General features: G+C 43.6%; 1 protein-coding gene across 4 annotated transcripts in view; it reads left to right on the forward strand.

Annotated features, from left to right (window-relative positions):
* LOC144503798 (calcium-responsive transcription factor-like) overlaps window positions 1–17,425 on the forward strand; it is an 89,520-nt gene that overhangs the window by 66,427 nt on the left and 5,668 nt on the right. For all 4 annotated transcript variants that reach the window (XM_078228697.1, XM_078228699.1, XM_078228700.1 and 1 more), the window contains 3 exons: window positions 10,523–10,598; window positions 11,907–12,037; window positions 16,902–17,280. In XM_078228697.1, coding sequence (XP_078084823.1) covers window positions 10,523–10,598; window positions 11,907–12,037; window positions 16,902–17,280 — 586 coding nt within the window. The remainder of the gene's footprint in view (window positions 1–10,522; window positions 10,599–11,906; window positions 12,038–16,901; window positions 17,281–17,425) is intronic.

Genomic DNA, 17,425 nt, shown 5'->3' on the forward strand with positions numbered 1-17,425 from the left:
GGTAGATAAATCTGCGGGACCTGATGAGGTATATCCCAGGACGTTGTGGGAGGCTAGGGAGGAAATTGCGGGTCCCCTAGCCGAGATATTTGAATCATCGATAGTCACAGGTGAGGTGCCTGAAGATTGGAGAGTGGCAAATGTTGTGCCTTTCTTTAGAAAGGGCTGCAGGGAAAAGCCTGGGAACTACAGGCCAGTGAGCCTCACATCTGTGGTGGGTAAATTGTTGGAAGGTATTTTGAGAGACAGGATCTACAGGCATTTAGAGATGTAAGGACTGATTAGGGACAGTCAGCATAGCTTTGTGAGTGGAAAATCATGTCTCAAATTTAATTGAGTTTTTTGAAGGGGTAACCAAGAAGGTAGATGAGGGCAGTGCAGTTGATGTTGTCTACATGGACTTCAGCAAGGCCTTTGACAAGGTACCGCATGGTAGGTTGTTGCATAAAGTTAAATCTCACGGGATCCAGGGTGAGGTATCTGAATGGATACAAAATTGGCTTTTTGACAGAAGCCAGAGGGTGGTTGTAGAGTTGTTTTTCAAACTGGAGGCCTGTGACCAGCGGTGTGCCTCAGGGATCAGTGCTGGGCCCACTGTTATTTGTCATTTATATTAATAATTTGGATGAGAATATAGGGGGCACGGTTAGTAAGTTTGCAGATGACACCAAGATTGGTGGCATGGTGGACAGTGAGGAAGGTTATCTCCAATTGCAGCGGGATCTTGATCAATTGGGCCAGTGGGCTGACGAATGGCAGCTGGGGTTTAATTTAGACAAATGCGAGGTGATGCATTTTGGTAGATTGAACCAGGGCAGGACTTACTCAGTTAATAGTAGGGCATTGAGGAGAGTTACAGAACAAAGAGATCTAGAGGTACATGTTCATAGCTCCTTGAAAGTGGAGTCACAGGTGGACAGAGTGGTGAAGAAGGCATTTGGCATGCTTGGTTTTATCGGTCAGAACATTGAATACAGGAGTTGGGACGTCTTGTTGAAGTTGTACAAGACATTGCTAAGGCCACACTTGGAATACTGTGTGCAATTCTGGTCACCCTATTACAGAAAGGATATTATTAAACTAGAAAGAGTGCAGAAAAGATTTACTGGGATGCTACCGGGACTTGATGGATTGAGTTAGAAGGAGAGGTGAATAGACTGGGACTTTTTTCTCTGGAGCGTAGGAGGCTGAGGGGTGACCATATAGAGGTCTATAAAATAATGAGGGACATAGCCAAGGTAGATAGTCAATATCTTTTCCGAAAGGTAGGGAAGTCTAAAACTAGAGGGCATAGGTTTAAGGGGAGAGATACAAAAGTGTCCAGCGGGGCAATTCTTTTACACAGAGGGTGGTGAGTGTGTGGAACAAGCTGCCAGAGGCAGTGTTAGAGGCGGGTACAATTTTATCTTTTAAAAAGCATTTAGATAGTTAAATGGGTACGATGGGTATAGAGGAATATGGGCCAAATGTGTGCAATTGGGATTAGTTTAGGGGTTTTTTAAAAAAAAAGCGTGCATGGACAAGTTGGGCCGAAGGGCCTGTTTCCATGCTGTAAACCTCTATGACTCTAATTGCTTTTCCGTTCCCCAACTCCCTTGACTGTTAATTGTCCAACAGAAGCTCCATCTGACCATTTTAAAATTGGCTAACTTAAAAGTGCATTAACATTAGGTCACCCTACATAAAACCCTAGAAATATATACCATTATCAAAATCTTACAGATTGATTGAAGCAAATAATAGAAATGCATTTGAGGACTGTCTAGATAACCGTATCAGGGCGAAAGGAATGGAAGGTTATACTGATAAGAGTTATTTGAGGATAGGCAGAGGGATGCACGACTGGTTCATAAATGCAACATGGACAAATTGGCCAAATTGTTATATATCCTGTATAATCCAATGAATTAATTTTTCACAGAGATACTTCAGAATCCAGCTTAATGAGGCACTTCTGTATTGCCAGACAAGGCAGAGAATCAGACACAAATGGAAAAATTTTTTAAGGTCTTATGCCCACACAGATTCATTTAAAAATGGTTGATATGATGCTAGTTGAGTAAGTAGTGCTTTTCAGTTTCTGACCCAGTACCCAATTTGCCTCATTTCCCCAAAAACTTAATTTGCATTGCTTCAAATCATGGTGTAGCTAGAAGGGACTGAAACTCTGGCACTGACCAGGAAACAGTATTTATATTTTTTTTAAAATGGAGTACACAGCACCAAGCGCAGACAAAAAGTATCAGCATGATTTTCCACCAATGCTGAGCTCAGATGGAGTAAAAGCTGAGGCAGATTTCAATGATGTTGAACAAGAAAGGGTAAGAATAACTCAGAATTCTTTTTCCTGCTTCTATTAATCTATGCTGGAAGTTTGGGTAAACATATAATGAACTGTGTTCCTCTCCTTAGTCAAATATCCACTGCAGTCCATTGCCCTGATTCACACATGCAGAATGCCCATCTGAACTGAATGTACTGTAAGTCTGTAACCGTCATTCGAACATATCCAAACAAGAAATTTAGTGCTTTTGGAAGAGGGGGAAAAATTTAAGCAAACAAATGAGTACCTGAAGAATGCACTTTAAAAGGGCTCATTCAGTTTAACTTGACGTCCTCAACAATCAAGGCTTTACTTCTACATGTGGTTACCATTGGTAAACTGCATATCTGTTTTGTGAAATCCTCAGCATCAACTAATGAAAATCACTTGGAACAGGTGACATTTTACTCGATGAAGTAAGATGACCTTCTCTTCTGTTATAGGGAAGAGGCAGAGGAGTAGGATATGAAAATGGGAAGCAGTGGCCATTCCAATAAAATCCTCAGGTCTCGATGTGTAGTTTCAGATGGACTGCTGACTTGATTATATACATTTTGATGAGCAGAGCACAAGGATTACAGCTAGGGATCTAGCCTGTAATACAGATGAGCAGAGATCACATATTGGACCTAGTGGATATGTCTACCAAAACTTTGCCCATCCCCACAGAGGATGAAACAAAGATAATCATGATCAGCATGATTCAGGTAATGGCTTATTATAGCATTACACCCAGACATAAGCTTGTTCTCCAGATTTTCAAAAATGTTTTGTTGCGCTTGATGGACAGTAAGTCTTGGTAGTCACCCAGCAGGTGGAATAACAAGTTGTACTTCTGTTGCACTTTTAATGTAGTAAAACATTCCAAGATGTTTTCAAGCAATATCAGACCAAATTTGACAAATTAGGTAAGATGATCTTAAGCTTGGTCAAAGAGGTAGGTTCTAAGGAGCAACTTAGAGGATAGAGAGGTAGTTGGTTAGGAGGGATGTAATTCCAAAGTTAAGGTGGTGGTGACTTGCCACCTTGAATACCACTGAACGGTATGTTAGGTCATTTCACAGGACAGTTGGGAGTCATTCATATTGCTGTGGATCTGGAGTCGCATATAGGTCAAAGTAAATGAGGGCAGATTCCCTTCCCTGAAGGAGGTTAGTGAACTCAGTGGATTTTTATGCCAATTTGGTAATCTCATGGTCACCATTACTGATACTATTTTATTCCAGATATTGTTTAGTTGAATTTAAATTCCTCAGCTGCCTTGGTGGAATTTAAACTTGTTTACTAATCATTTGTCCAAGCCTCTGGATGACTCAGTTCTGTAATGTAAGCACTGTGCTAATGTACCCCACGATTTGAATGCAAGGATGAGACCTTAAAATTGATGTATTGCCTAATTGCAGACCACTCTAGGTCAGTGAGCACATGGCTGTTGACTGAACAAGACTTAATGTGAGTTAATGTATGTACACCAGAGTTTGGATGAGCTTATGTTTGCGTTGAATATTAGCTGGGAAGTTAACCAGGCGAGCATTTGAGGTGCAGACAAGAATACAATACTGCTTCTTCATTGAGCTTATTTCAAAACATTGGGTACAGGTTAAGATGTAAGCGTCCACTAATTGCTCTTGAGAAGGTGCAATCCATGTGGTGTAGGTGCACCCGCAATGCTGTTCAGTAGGAAGTTCCAGTAATTTGATCCAGTAATAATGGCTAAAATGATGTTGGCCAAGCAACAGTGTTGTCATAGATATTTTAAACTTGACCAAACTGACTGCTGTCTGAGGCTGTGTCCTACGTCACTTTGTACAGCTAACAGTCTCCCTTTTCTGGCTGATTTCTATAAATGATTCCATTTCTCGGGCACGATTACTCAAATATATGAGAATGGTAGATAGGAAAGTATCAATCGTCCATCAAATCTGTCTCATACAATCATGTTGAATTGAGTATCATAATGTTGGTGCTTTCCACTAACTCGCAGTCCACGTAATCCTTTAGGACGTGCAAAATTCAGGAAATAACCAATTTTGGGAAATTCTTCTCTGATCCATAGAGACGATCGTAAGTTCTACGAGGCATAAAATCCAACATCCATCACGGGATTGAGGATATACTGATAATTTTCTAAAAGCACCAGCAAAAAGCCTATGTCTTCCCAGAATCAATCCAGCTAAGATTGGCACCCAGTCAGGTCTTCATTGTTGAAATACATGCATTCTTTGTGAATATAACATGTGATCTTGACTCTTTAATAATAAATGTATCCACCAGGTTACTGGAATAGCTGTATGAGAGAAAACCAAGAAAATAATTCAAATTGTGATGGTCTTGTATCTGTGCCAAAGCTGTTTTTAGGTTTTACTGTTATGAAGTACTCTGGGATCTTTTGTGGGCTTTTTCCTTTCTCTCTCTCTCTCTCTCTTTCCATATCATTGGTTTGGGCGGCATGGTGGCACAGTGGTTAGCACTGCTAATGTAGTGCCAGGGACCTGGGTTCAATTCAAGTCTCGGGTGACTGTGTGGAGTTTGCATGTTCTCCCCATATCTGCGTCGGTTTCCTCCCAAAGTCCAAAGATGTGCAGGTTAGGTGGATCGGCCATGCTAAATTGCCCCTTCATGTCCAAAGATATATAGGTTAGGAGGATTAGTGAGATAAATTTGTAACCCCCTGCTGACCACTATATATGGGGCTACTATTTAACTGTTCAAGTTACAGGATCCTGAATTCCTAGCAGTTGATGTTGAGCTGGCTAAATTTCCTGTTTACCCATAAATGCCAGTACAGGCTTGCATGGAAAGGATTTGAGTATGTTTAGCGCAGTGCCTCCAAAAATGTTATTGAGATAAACCTTATAATGAGAAAAGGTTCGGAACAACAAGGTAAACGGAATAACAAAAAATTTAATAACAAATATAATTAGCAGATATAAACAAGTAAAGAATCCCAACTGAAGATTTTCCAATTAACAGTTTCAACCTGAGAAATGTTCAGAATATCACCAAGCACTTTGAATTTTAAACGTTGGGGCCCATCCGTTGGTGCACATCTGAAGAAAACCACATTCTGTTACCGTTCCTGTCTGATAGTGCTCACTTAACCCCGACACACACACAGTCCAGACGGGTCTACGAGAGGGAAGATGATGGAGCAAGCACACGAGGCAGAGGTGCCGTGAGCTATCTGTGTAGTAACGCAGGTCCAGTGCGCTGAAGGCTGTTCCCCTCGGCAGTCATGAAAACCCAAGCAGTTCTACCTGAGAAATGTTCACTTCGAACTGAGTTTTTACTGCCTCTGAAAAGCTGCTCTCCAAAAACGTGGCTGTCCCTGTTCTGCACAGTCCCTCCTCTGCTCTGCAGCTGCTTCACTTCCTGGTGCCTTTTTTTCCTCCCGCCCCCAGAGCAATCCCATTGGCCCAGCCCACATCACTCAACAAACAGCATCCTGTTCACAGCACCCACCTGGCAAACAGGACACTGAAACCCACAAGGGACAAAGAACACTGGTAAATGTCTTCCCCACAAATTTTCCTCAGTCCCTTACGTTCTCCCCCCACCAAAAATACAGCATGCCCCCATGCTGAGCTACATGACATAGGACCCAGTTAACCAATTACACCATGTACCTTGTAGTGTGAAGACTGGTATGATAGTGGGTGAAAAGAGTGGTACCTTATTCATACAGGACGAGCACTGAGCAAAGGAGTTACACCACCATGTATGACAACTATTGCAGTGTTTCAGGAAAATGCATAATGGGTGGCGTAGCTGAATGAACACTTGTATGTCCTACTATACAGACTTTGCACACGGCTCTCCCAGTTTTGTATAATGGAAACGGTCTGCTGGCTTTCTCTCTGTGATCTCCTTATCTCTGGTTCTGGATTGGCTATGTTAGATGTGTCTGTAGTGTGAGTGCCCTCAACAGAACTGTCTCATTCTACTTCCCCTTGCTCAGTTACTACCTCTTCTATCACAATGGGTAGCCCTTCTGATGATTCTGAGCTCGCTGCGACTTCTGTCACTTCTGTAGCATTTGTGGGGGGAATTGGACTCTGTGGGCATGACATCCTGTTCCGGTTGTTCACAGATTTCCCCCGGATTGTCAATGATCAAGTCCTCTGGGTAATGTCCATACTCTGACTCTGAGTCTGAAGAGTTTTGATCTCCCAGGGGCACATTAGCTGCGGAGTCATCTTTGTGAACCTCAGGAGTTTGATTCCTTTCTTTTGCTTTTCTGCACCTGAGGGCTCTTGGAGAGGGAGTAAGCTTTGGGTCAACCTCAGTGCTCAATTGGACCTCTTGTCCCAGGAGCAAAATATGATTTCGGTGCATGACCTTAATGGGTCCCGAACTATCTGCAGTCTTTAGACGATAAACAGGAAGATCAGACATTTGACTCTCAACCACACAAGGATTTGCACTCCACCGATCAGCAAGCTTCTGTTTCCCTTTCAGGCCAAGGTTTCAAATGAGGACTCTATCCCCAGGCTTCAAGCAATGGTAGCGCGCTCTTTGGTCATACCTCTCTTTGTTACCGTTCCTGTCTGATAGTACTCACTTAACCCTGACACACACACAGTCCAGACGGGTCTACGAGAGGGAAGATGATGGAGCAAGCACACGAGGCAGAGGTGCCGCAAGCTATCTGTGTAGTAACGCAGGTCCAGTGCGCTGAAGGCTGTCCCCCTCGGCAGTCATGAAAACCCAAGCAGTTCTACCTGAGAAATGTTCACTTCGAACTGAGTTTTTACTGCCTCTGAAAAGCTCCTCTCCAAAAATGTGGCTCTCCCTGTTCTGCACACTCCCTCTTCTGCTCTGCAGCTGCTTCACTTCCTGGCGCCTTTTTTTCCTCCCGCCCCCAGAGCAATCCCGTTGGCCCAGCCCACATCACACAACAAACAGCATCCTGTTCACAGCACCCGCTCGGCAAACAGGACACTGAAACCCACAAGGGACAAAGAACACTAGTAAATGTCTTCCCCACAAATTTTCCTCAGTCCCTTACAAATGTATGGGGTTACAGGGATAGGGCAGGGAATGGGCCTGGGTAAGATGCTCTGTCAGAGAGTTGGTGCAGTAAGAAGTCTCACAACACCAGGTTAAAGTCCAACAGGTTTATTTGGTAGCACAAGCCACAAGCTTTCGGAGCGCTGCCCCTTCATCAGGTCAGTGGGAGTTCTGTTCACAAACAGGGCATATAACAACACAAACTCAATTTACAAAATAATGGTTGGAATGCAAGTCTTTACAGGTAATCAAGTCTTAATGTGAGTGGAGAGAGGGTTAAGCAGAGGTTAAAGAGATGTGTATTGTCTCCAGCCAGGACAGTTAGTGAGATTTTGTAAGCCCAGGCAAGTCGTGGGGGTTACAGATAGTGTGACATGAACTCAAGATCCCGGTTGAGGCCGTCCTCATGTGTGCAGAACTTGGCTATCAGTCTCTGCTCAGCGACTCTGCGTTGTCATGTGTCATGAAGGCTGCCTTGGAGAACGCTTTCCCGAAGATCAGAGGCCGAATGCCCATGACCGCTGTTCCCCAACAGGAAGAGAACACTCTTGCCTGGTGATTGTCGAGCGATGTTCATTCATCCGTTGTCGCAGCATCTGCATGGTCTCCCCAGTGTACCATGCCTCGGTACATGCTTTCCTGCAGCGTATCAGGTAGACAACGTTGGCCGAGTTGTACCGTGTACCTGGTGGATGGTGTGCTCACATGAGATGATGGCATCCGTGTCGATGATCCGGCACGTCTTGCAGAGGTTGCTGTGGCAGGGTTGTGTGGCGTTGTGGTCACTGTTCTCCTGAAGGCTGAGTAGTTTGCTGCGGACAATGGTCTGTTTGAGGTTGTACGGTTGTTTGAAGGCAACAAGTGGGGTGTGGGAATGGCGTTGGCGAGATGTTCATCTTCATCAATGACATGTTGAAGGCTCCGGGGAAGATGTCGTAGCTTCTCCGCTCTGGGTAAGTACTGAACGACGAAGGGTACTTTGTCCGCCGTGTCCGTCTTCTGAGGAGGTCGTTGCGGTTTTTTTCTGTGGCGCGTCGGAATTGTCGATCAATGAGTCGAGCACCATATCCTGTTCTTATGAGGGCATCTTGCAGCATCTGGAGGTGTCTGTTGCGATCCTCCTCATCTGAGCAGCACCAAATTCGCACCTCAATATGCCAACGTCTTCATGCACAGGTTCGAACAAGACCTCTTCACCGCACAGGACCTTCAACCGATGCTATACACTAGATACATCGATGACATTTTCTTCCTTTGGACTCATGGTGAACAATCACTGAAACAACGATATGATGACATCAACAAGTTCCATCTCACCATCAGACTCACCATAGACTACTCTCCGGAATCGGTTGCATTCTTGGACACACGCATCGCCAACAAGGACGGTCACCTCAGCACTTCACTCTACCGCAAGCCCACGGATAAGCTCACGATGCTCCACTCCTCCAGCTTCCACCCTAAACACGTTAAAGAAGCCATCCCCTATGGACAAGCACTCCGTATACACAGGATCTGCTCAGATGAGGAGGATCGCAACAGACAACTCCAGACGTTGAAAGATGCCCTCATAAGAACAGGATATGGTGCTTGACTCATCAATAGACAGTTCCGACATGCCCCAGCGAAAAACTGCACCGACCTCCTCAGAAGACAAACCTGGGACACGGCGGACAGAGTACCCTCCGTTGTCCAGTACTTCCCCGGAGCGGAGAAGCTACGACATCTGCCCCGGAGCCTTCAACATGTCATTGATGAAGACGAACATCTCGCCAAGGCCATCCCCACACCCCCAGTTCTTGCCTTCAAACAACTGCACAACCTCAAACAGACCATTGTCCACAGCAAACTACCCAGCCTTCAGGAGAACAGTGACCACGACACCACACCTGTTGGGGAACACTTCAGTGGTCATGGGCATTCGGCCTCTGATCTTTGGGTAAGCGTTCTCCAAGGCAGCCTTCACAACACACGACAACGCAGAGTCGCTGAGCAGAGACTGATAGCCAAGTTCCACACACATGAGGACGGCCTCAACCGGGATCTTGGGTTCATGTCACACTATCTGTAACCCCCGTGACTTGCCTGGGCTTGCAAAATCTCACTAACTGTCCTGGCTGGAGACAATACACATCTCTTTAACCTCTGCTTAACCCTCTCTCCACTCACATTGTCAGTACCTTTAAGACTTGATTACTTGTAAAGACTCGCATTCCAACCATTATTTTGTAAATTGAGTTTGTGTCTTTATATGCCCTGTTTGTGAACAGAACTCCCACTCACTTGATAAAGGGGCAGCACTCCGAAAGCTTGTGGCTTGTACTACCAAATAAACCTGTTGGCCTTTAACCTGGTGTTGTGAGACTTCTTACTGTGTTTACCGCAGTCCAACGCCGGCATCTCCACTTCAGAGAGTTGGTGCACAGTTGATGAGCTAAATGGTCTCCTTCTGCACTGTAGAAATTCTATGATTCTTCGACCAATAACTCAAATGGTACTTTATGTAATGGATTATTGCTTATATCTGGATTAACAAAATAACAGGATTAGCAGAGTCTGAAAAATTCTTCCAGTTTATAGTCGGTGTTTGTTGTGGATAATTGTTGGCTTTTTAAAAGAGTAATATTTGAGAGTAAAAGATAAACGTTTGACAAAATTTGCATTTTAAGCTATAATTTGATGTCTTCTCTGCCTTTCTATTATGATTCAAATGTATTGTAAATAGCCCATATCATTCGAAGATCCCCTCCTTCTGCTCAACATCCCTCACATATTAGCAGATAGCTTGCCAATTTATCTTATTGATGTTGGTAGAATCTTAGTGTATGACTTCGATGTTTGACTATCTAAATATTTAATCACTCTAATTGTAAAGTTATTGTATGCGTGAAGCTTTGAGACTTCCCAATGACATGTCATGGCACTTCTCAGCAGTCTACATGTAGGGAGGGGTAGGAAATGGATTTATTTGCCTCACTCAATTTAGGCAAGCTGCCTAGTTGATGAAGCACTATGCCATGGACAAGCCACTTGCCTCTAGAGGCAAAATGAAAATGTAAGATATTTAGCAATCTGCACTGTCATTGTATCACTTCAAGTGGTCTGTACAGGAGCATCACTGGTTGAGTCACTGACTTCTGTGCTGCCTCAAATCTATTTCTGCTTAACTTACAAGGGTTATTTTTACAGCTGCAATGGACAGCATCCAATGGAAATCTTCAGACAGAGACATTGACAGTCAAACTTGCATCTACACATGGAGATGGTAAGTTATGGTACAAATTTTATATACTATTTTGGTCTCAAAATCTATGATCTTATTGTGAAGCAATAATAGATAGTGAATCCTTTGGCCTTTATTTAAGATGTAAAAAACAGCAAGGACAAAAAGAGGCATGGCCATTGAGATTGATTTCGTTAAAAAACATTATCTATTAGAAGTTTTAACACTAATTTTTAGTCAAGAAGTGGTGGGTTTTTAGGCAGGAAGTTGTGGTTCCACTCCAGACGCTTGCTGCCATTTTAGTGCAGTGCTGAGGGGGAGTTTGCACTGTTGGAGGTTTGATCTTTCAGATGAAATGGTAGACTGAGAGTACCTTTTGCCCTCTTAGGTAGATGCAAAATATCCCATGCTATTCAAATAAGAGCAAGAGAGTTTTCCCTAATATCCTGCCGAATATTAATTCTCTTAACCAACATCAGTAAAATATTATTTGGTCATTCTCGTTGCTCTGTTGTGCATAAATGGACTTCTGCAATTCCTACATTACGGCAGTACTTGGAAGTACTTGCAATGCAAGAGGGAATCTGAGGAATTCAGTGAAGTTCTGGAGTATTACTTGCATTCTTATTTCCTTCTTTGTAGGAAGTGACTTGAATTATTCTGTTGTCATGCTAAAAGCATAAAGGAATTTCTAATATAATTCACTTGTGTGTCAAAACCCCAATATTCCCTATTGAAATGTATATGGTCCTAAATATCACTTTTATACTGTCTCTCCTCCCCAGTGCAAACAGTACTGTTTAAATTTCTGTAGAAATGATGTCTCGCATCTGATATTTACGCATTGTCTTCCAAAAAAGGAACATTCAGAACACAGCTAACTGAAGTCCTGTTTAAATTCACAGCGTTTTGTCTGCAGAAACCAGATGAAAAAAATGCAGAAATTTTTACAGTTAAATAACCAAAAGTGTTGCTAGAGTAAATATTCACAAAGTGCATTCGCTCAGATTGTTATTAAAGATGAATGGGTTTTCCCCAGCAGTGTTTTGTAAGTACTGCCTTTCAGCCAGGTACCCCTAGCAGTGTGCTGCATGGGTTTCATTAGCTCCACTGTAGACTGTGTTTCACTGTTCCTGGAGGATCATGAGAGGCAGTTACTTGCGAGGCTTCTCAACATGCTTTTGGCAAGATCCTTGTAGTGATATTCATGAACTAGATTGCCTTGTTCCTCTACTTTGCATAGTAGTAACCAACCAGTTTTGGAAAAAAATTGGAGCTTAAACGATGATATTTTTTAAAATTAGAAGTGTTAAATATAACATGCATTTTTCACATGTTGTCAATCCACAGATAGTACCATAGCTGATTCAATCATCACAAAGGTGGAGTCAGCCCAGGTGGCAGATACACTGTCTTCAGAGGCAACCCAGCTTCCTTCGCCACTTTCCTCACTGCAACCAAAGCTTTTTGCACAATTACAGGTTAGATCAATAAGTTGTTTTTTTTTAAAGGAAACATCGGTCTTCACTTTTCCTGGGCTTGCAATTTGCATTCTTCTGATAACTTACTTCTTCTTCAAAGTTCTGCCTTTCAAGCTTATTTTCAGAACTCATTATTGGCATTCTAATTCTTGAGTCCATTTACTGCTGAAGTGGTAATCCATACTTTGATTACTTCTAGACTACTATTCCAATGCACTCTTGACTGGCACTCCCATCTTTCATCTCCATAAACATGAACTCATCCAGAACTCTGCTGCCCATAGCCGAACTTGCACCAAGTCCTGATCACCCATCACCTCTGTGCTTGCATTGGCTTCCAGTCCACTAATGCCTCAAACCTGTGTTCAAATTTCTCCAAAACCTTGTTCTCCCTGTCTCTGTAACCTCTTCCGGCCCTACACCTTAAGAGAACTGTGTTCGTCCAACTCCAGCTTTTTGTATATTCTTCACTTGCTTCAACCCACCATTGGCAAAAATGCTATCAACTCTGGAATTCCCTCCTAAAACCTCTCTAATTTTCTCTCGTGCTTTAAGACACTACTCAAAATTAAGTGTTTAGTCACTTCTCCTAATGTTGTCTCCTTTGGCATAGCATCAGTTTCTGTCTGATTTTGCTCCAGTGAAGCACCTGAGAACATTTTACTGAGTTAAATGTCCTATGCAAATTGTTGTTGCTCGTATGTACGCATGCACTTTAATGCGTTAATTGTTTGTATACTTGTATGTTAGAAATCAGTACAGCGCCAATTCTTCCCCATTCATTAAACCTTCACCTTGGACTTACCATCATTCCAGGAGAGAAAATATAGTAAGGCACACTTTCTTTTTCCTTCCTTTCCCTTGAATATTTTGACTCTTGCTGGTGACAGTTCTATGATTCTAGGTTATCAAGCCACAGAGAAAACCACAGTGCGGCCCAATGTGTTTTTTTTTAGTTAATGGCCAACAGAATATCCATCTTGAATGGGCTATTTTTTTTCGTAGTCTTTGGTGAGGCTAAAGTAGCACCTCAAATGCTGCCTGGAAAGTGTGACTAACTCAGCAAGTTTGCATATTATAGATCAACATATAATATACATCAAATAAGTATGAACTTCTGTGTTTTTAAAGTACTTTAAAAAAATATTGGGGACAATTCACCTGGCCTGTTGCGCTGGGCGCCACGGCCTCCGTGCGTCTCCAGGGCCCAGATTTCTGGCATTCTCAGCGCCTCCGGGGTCTGCATTTCTGGCATCATCAACTCTGCGCCGAAATCAGCACGGAGCTGATCTCCATGTTGAAATTGCAATTTGGATATCATTAGTGGGCCCGGGATTGAAGTCTCCGTGCCCGCTAGCCCCTGCTAGGAGTGGTTTACCCCAGCGGGGTTTACAACAGCTCCTCACTAACGGGGAACTGGTGGTCGACCCCGCTGGAGTGAAGGGAGGCCATGGAGGCCCAGCAGGATGTCGGAGGCAAGTAGGGTTGTCTCTGGGCATTGCCAGCCTGGCCCCCAGGCATTGTCCAAGAGGCAAAGTGGCACTGTCCACTGGGCATCGGGCAGTGCCGAGGAGGTGGGGCCTATTGGGGGGGGGGAGGAGATCGGCAGTGGGGGAGGCGGGGTTCTGCTGCCACTGCAGTTGGGATCAGTGTCAGTGGGAGGGAAGGGGCTAATCGGAGAGGGGGTGGGGGGGGGGGGCGGTGAGGGGCGCATCGGGAAACGTCCGGGAGGCCAGTGTTCATGTTCACAGGGTGGGAGGAATCGGCGGAGCAGCATTGTGGGGTTGCAGGGCTGACTAGCGATTGGCAGTGTGGGGCTACTGGGCATGCGTCGATCTCGTCTCTGCCAGATCGGCATATGCGCAGTGGCCCGCTCAGTGCTGTGTTGCCAACCTCTCAGGCAGAAATAGGCACCACCCCAGATTTTCAGCGAGAATCTCCCTGAGGCACTCTGCAGTGCTCAGAGTGTGGGAGATTCATTGTGAAAATCCCGCTAAAAAAACCAGTAACAGTTACTCAGTTTTTACATGAATTCGGCACTTAAAATTTTTTTGGGAGAATCCCGGCCATTTTTTGTACTTCTGTAGTTTTCAGCCAGGCTCTCCATATTTCCAGTGACAGAGATTCAGTGAAACCCCTCTACCCTAACCCCCAACATTAATCAGTCCACACACAAACAGAAAATGCTGGAAAATCTCAGCAGGTCTGACAGTATCTGTGGAGAGAGAATAGAGCCTATCCTGACTCAAAACATTGGCTTTAGTCTCTTTCCACAGATGCTGTCAGATCTGCTGGAATTTTCCAGCATTTTCTGTTTTTGTTTCAGATTCCAGCATCTGCAGTATTTTGCCTTTATATTACTGTAATCAGCCTGTTTCCTCAACACATAATCAGTCCCCCTCGCACCCCCACCACAGACAATAATCAGCCCATCTCCTGTTCTCTCCCCCCAACACAGACTTATCAGCTCCTCTTCCACCACTGTGACCTCTCCATCACACACTAATCAGCCCCTTTTCAACCACCACATGTAACCCCCAAAACTGTAATCAGCCCCTTCCCCAACACATACTCATCAGTCCCTCTCACACCACTACCACACACAATAATCAGCCCATCTCCTCTTCTCTCCCCCCAATACAGCTCCTCTTCCACCATAGTGACCCTTCCACCACACGTTAATCAGCCCCTTTTCCATCACCACACCCATCCCATACACAATGTAATCAGCTCCTTTTCAAGCATCATCCCCCTACCCTACTAAACAGGAGCAGAAGCACAGTACAATTTTAAGCCTCCACTTGCCTTCCAGGCTCAGCCACATCACCTCCCAGTAATTTCCATACTCAGTCGGTCACTGAGTTGTACTTTCTCTACACCAAGCTGGCACACACAGATCCCAGTCTGCTTTGCACTTGCTGCTAGAAATGCTTTGTAAAGTTAAAAGGTACTTTGGCTTTATTGTCCACTCCTTTGCTATTTGGTGAAATTGATCCAGAGACTATTGATCAGGACTATTGCTCCAGAGTCTCTCTCTACTGTTGCCACAGTATAAGGGGAGCCCGTGACTCCAAAAGAAACCACTGCACTAAGCTATCAAAGCAATTGGTCCCCAGTTCAAGAACATTTATGCTTTAGACAGTCGGATGATCTGTCTCTTCATCTGAAGACCATCCCTGATATGATTTTCCTACTGTAAACAACAGACTTATGTCCATTTCCCACAATAAAGAAAATTTCACCTGTTACTACTTTGGTTTAAAAGTTAACAGGCTTTGGTCCTTCTTGCAGCCACCGCACATATAGAAAGGAATTTTATTCAGAGTTTAGAAATTGTGACATTTTAATTTTGGGTTCAATGGAAACCAGTTATACACATGTAATGCAACTAGTGACTCCTTGGATTGCATTCTGATCTAGCTTAAAAAACATATAGGAGCAGTTGAAGACAATTTGGCCTGTTGAGCCTGCTTCGCCATTCTATATAATCATGGCTGATCATTTGCCTCAACTCTAATTTCCCACCCACTCTTCATGGCCTTTGGTTCCAAGAGAACAAAGTTCTATCTCAGCCTTATATTTACTCAACATTAAAGTAACCATGATCATCTATGATAGCGAAGTCCAAAGATTCATAAACCTATGAATTTGTGCAAACTAAATTTGTGCAACAGGTGAAGCTAGCTGTTTCTTGCTGTTATTATACAGCAGCAACACAAGTGGTATTTGCTACCAGCAAGATGCGACTGACAAAATGCTGCCGTCTAGCCAAAAAGATATTCTGCCCATCACACAAATGAGTAATATGATGTATGGATTTCATTGCCATGCTAGGTAGATAGGCCGTACATCTCAAAAACTGGCAGATTATAATAAACAGCATGCTGCTTCCCCTTTTCACAGTAAGCAAAGTACAGACCATACTCAACTATTTGGTGCTTGCAAAACACACAACAGTTTCCAACATTAAATGTTATTCTGCGATTGGACAACATTTACTAAATAATCCTAAGTGCGCTAAAAATTATGCTGACAGCCACTTTAAGATTGTAGGTCAGGCTTGTAGGGTGGTATATTTGTGTGTACTGGAAGCCACATATATTAATACACAGGGCCATATTCTTTGCAGACAGAAAGAACATGGAAACACACTGCCTATTTAAGCTAATCAAAGTAAGTGATAGTCATTGGCTGGTTAATTCCACAGGGCAGTGCCTTGATTTATCAGTCAAGCTGCCTGTTTAAATTTTAAACAGTGCTTGGCAGTTAACTGTCAGTCACCGTCAACTGGTGCATTCCATGGCAATGCCTCTATCAATCAGTTCCACATGCCAACCAATCAGCACCCTCTTCTCTTACTGTATAAAGTTGTTGTTTCCCTTGACATTGGTATTCTTGCTTTGCCCTGATAAATGCAAAGTGAAAAGTTTCGACAAAATCTCTTTTCTCAGCAATGCTGATAAAGATTTTCTTCATCAAAGTCCTAAATGATTGGCCCTATTATCCTATGTTCCAGATTTCCTAGCCAGGGAAACAATTTCTCAGTACCTACCCTGTTAAACCTCTTCAGAATCTTGCATGTTTCAATGAGATCACTTCTCATTCTTCGAAACCCCCAGAGAGTATAGACCTAATTTACTCAGTCTTTTGTCATAGGACAACCCCCTCAGCCCAGAAATCAAATGAGTGAACCTTCACTATGCTGCAGTCAAACCCTGCCCAGGGCAAAAATTTGATAAAAAGATTGCAACTTTCTTTCCCTTCAGCCATATCTTATATGGCAAGAACTTCTTTCAAATAATTAGTCATTTTCTGTAAGTCATTTCCTGCTGTTTGCAATTTATTTTCTTTCTTTCTGTCTAAGGGCTTACAGTTACAGCCAGCCTTTGGTTCTTCAGACACAACCACAGCAGTTGTTACATTGAACTCCCATCAAACAGGCATCAGCAGTCCTTCTGCAGTGCTGGATTCAAGTAGCCCCACTGCACAGCAGCAGCACGTTTTCAGCCAAGGTCACTTCTTGCAACTCAGCAGTTCACTGTCGGAGTGTGACTCTGCAGCTTCCACCTTGGTTGGTGTGTCAGTATCTGAACAGAATATGGTTAGCATGGGGCAGCTGGTGACAGTAGGAACATCTGTCGGTGGAGACACTGGCCTTGATGGGGGAGTTCATCAGATCTTGCTTGGATCCGGGCAGACCATCCCTGTACAGATCATGGAAACCTCATCACCTTCCGTTGTCAGTAAGTTTAGTTATTTTGCTTGTTAATGAAATTTGGTGCTTAAGTTTTAATACAAAAGCAAAACATCGTGGATACAAGAAATCTTAACTGAAAGCAGAAAATACTGGAAATACTCAGGTCAGGCATTATCTGTGGAGAAAGAAAC

This window comes from Mustelus asterias, chromosome 14, assembly GCF_964213995.1.
Source record: "Mustelus asterias chromosome 14, sMusAst1.hap1.1, whole genome shotgun sequence".
In the NCBI taxonomy this organism is placed as follows: Eukaryota; Metazoa; Chordata; class Chondrichthyes; order Carcharhiniformes; family Triakidae; genus Mustelus; species Mustelus asterias.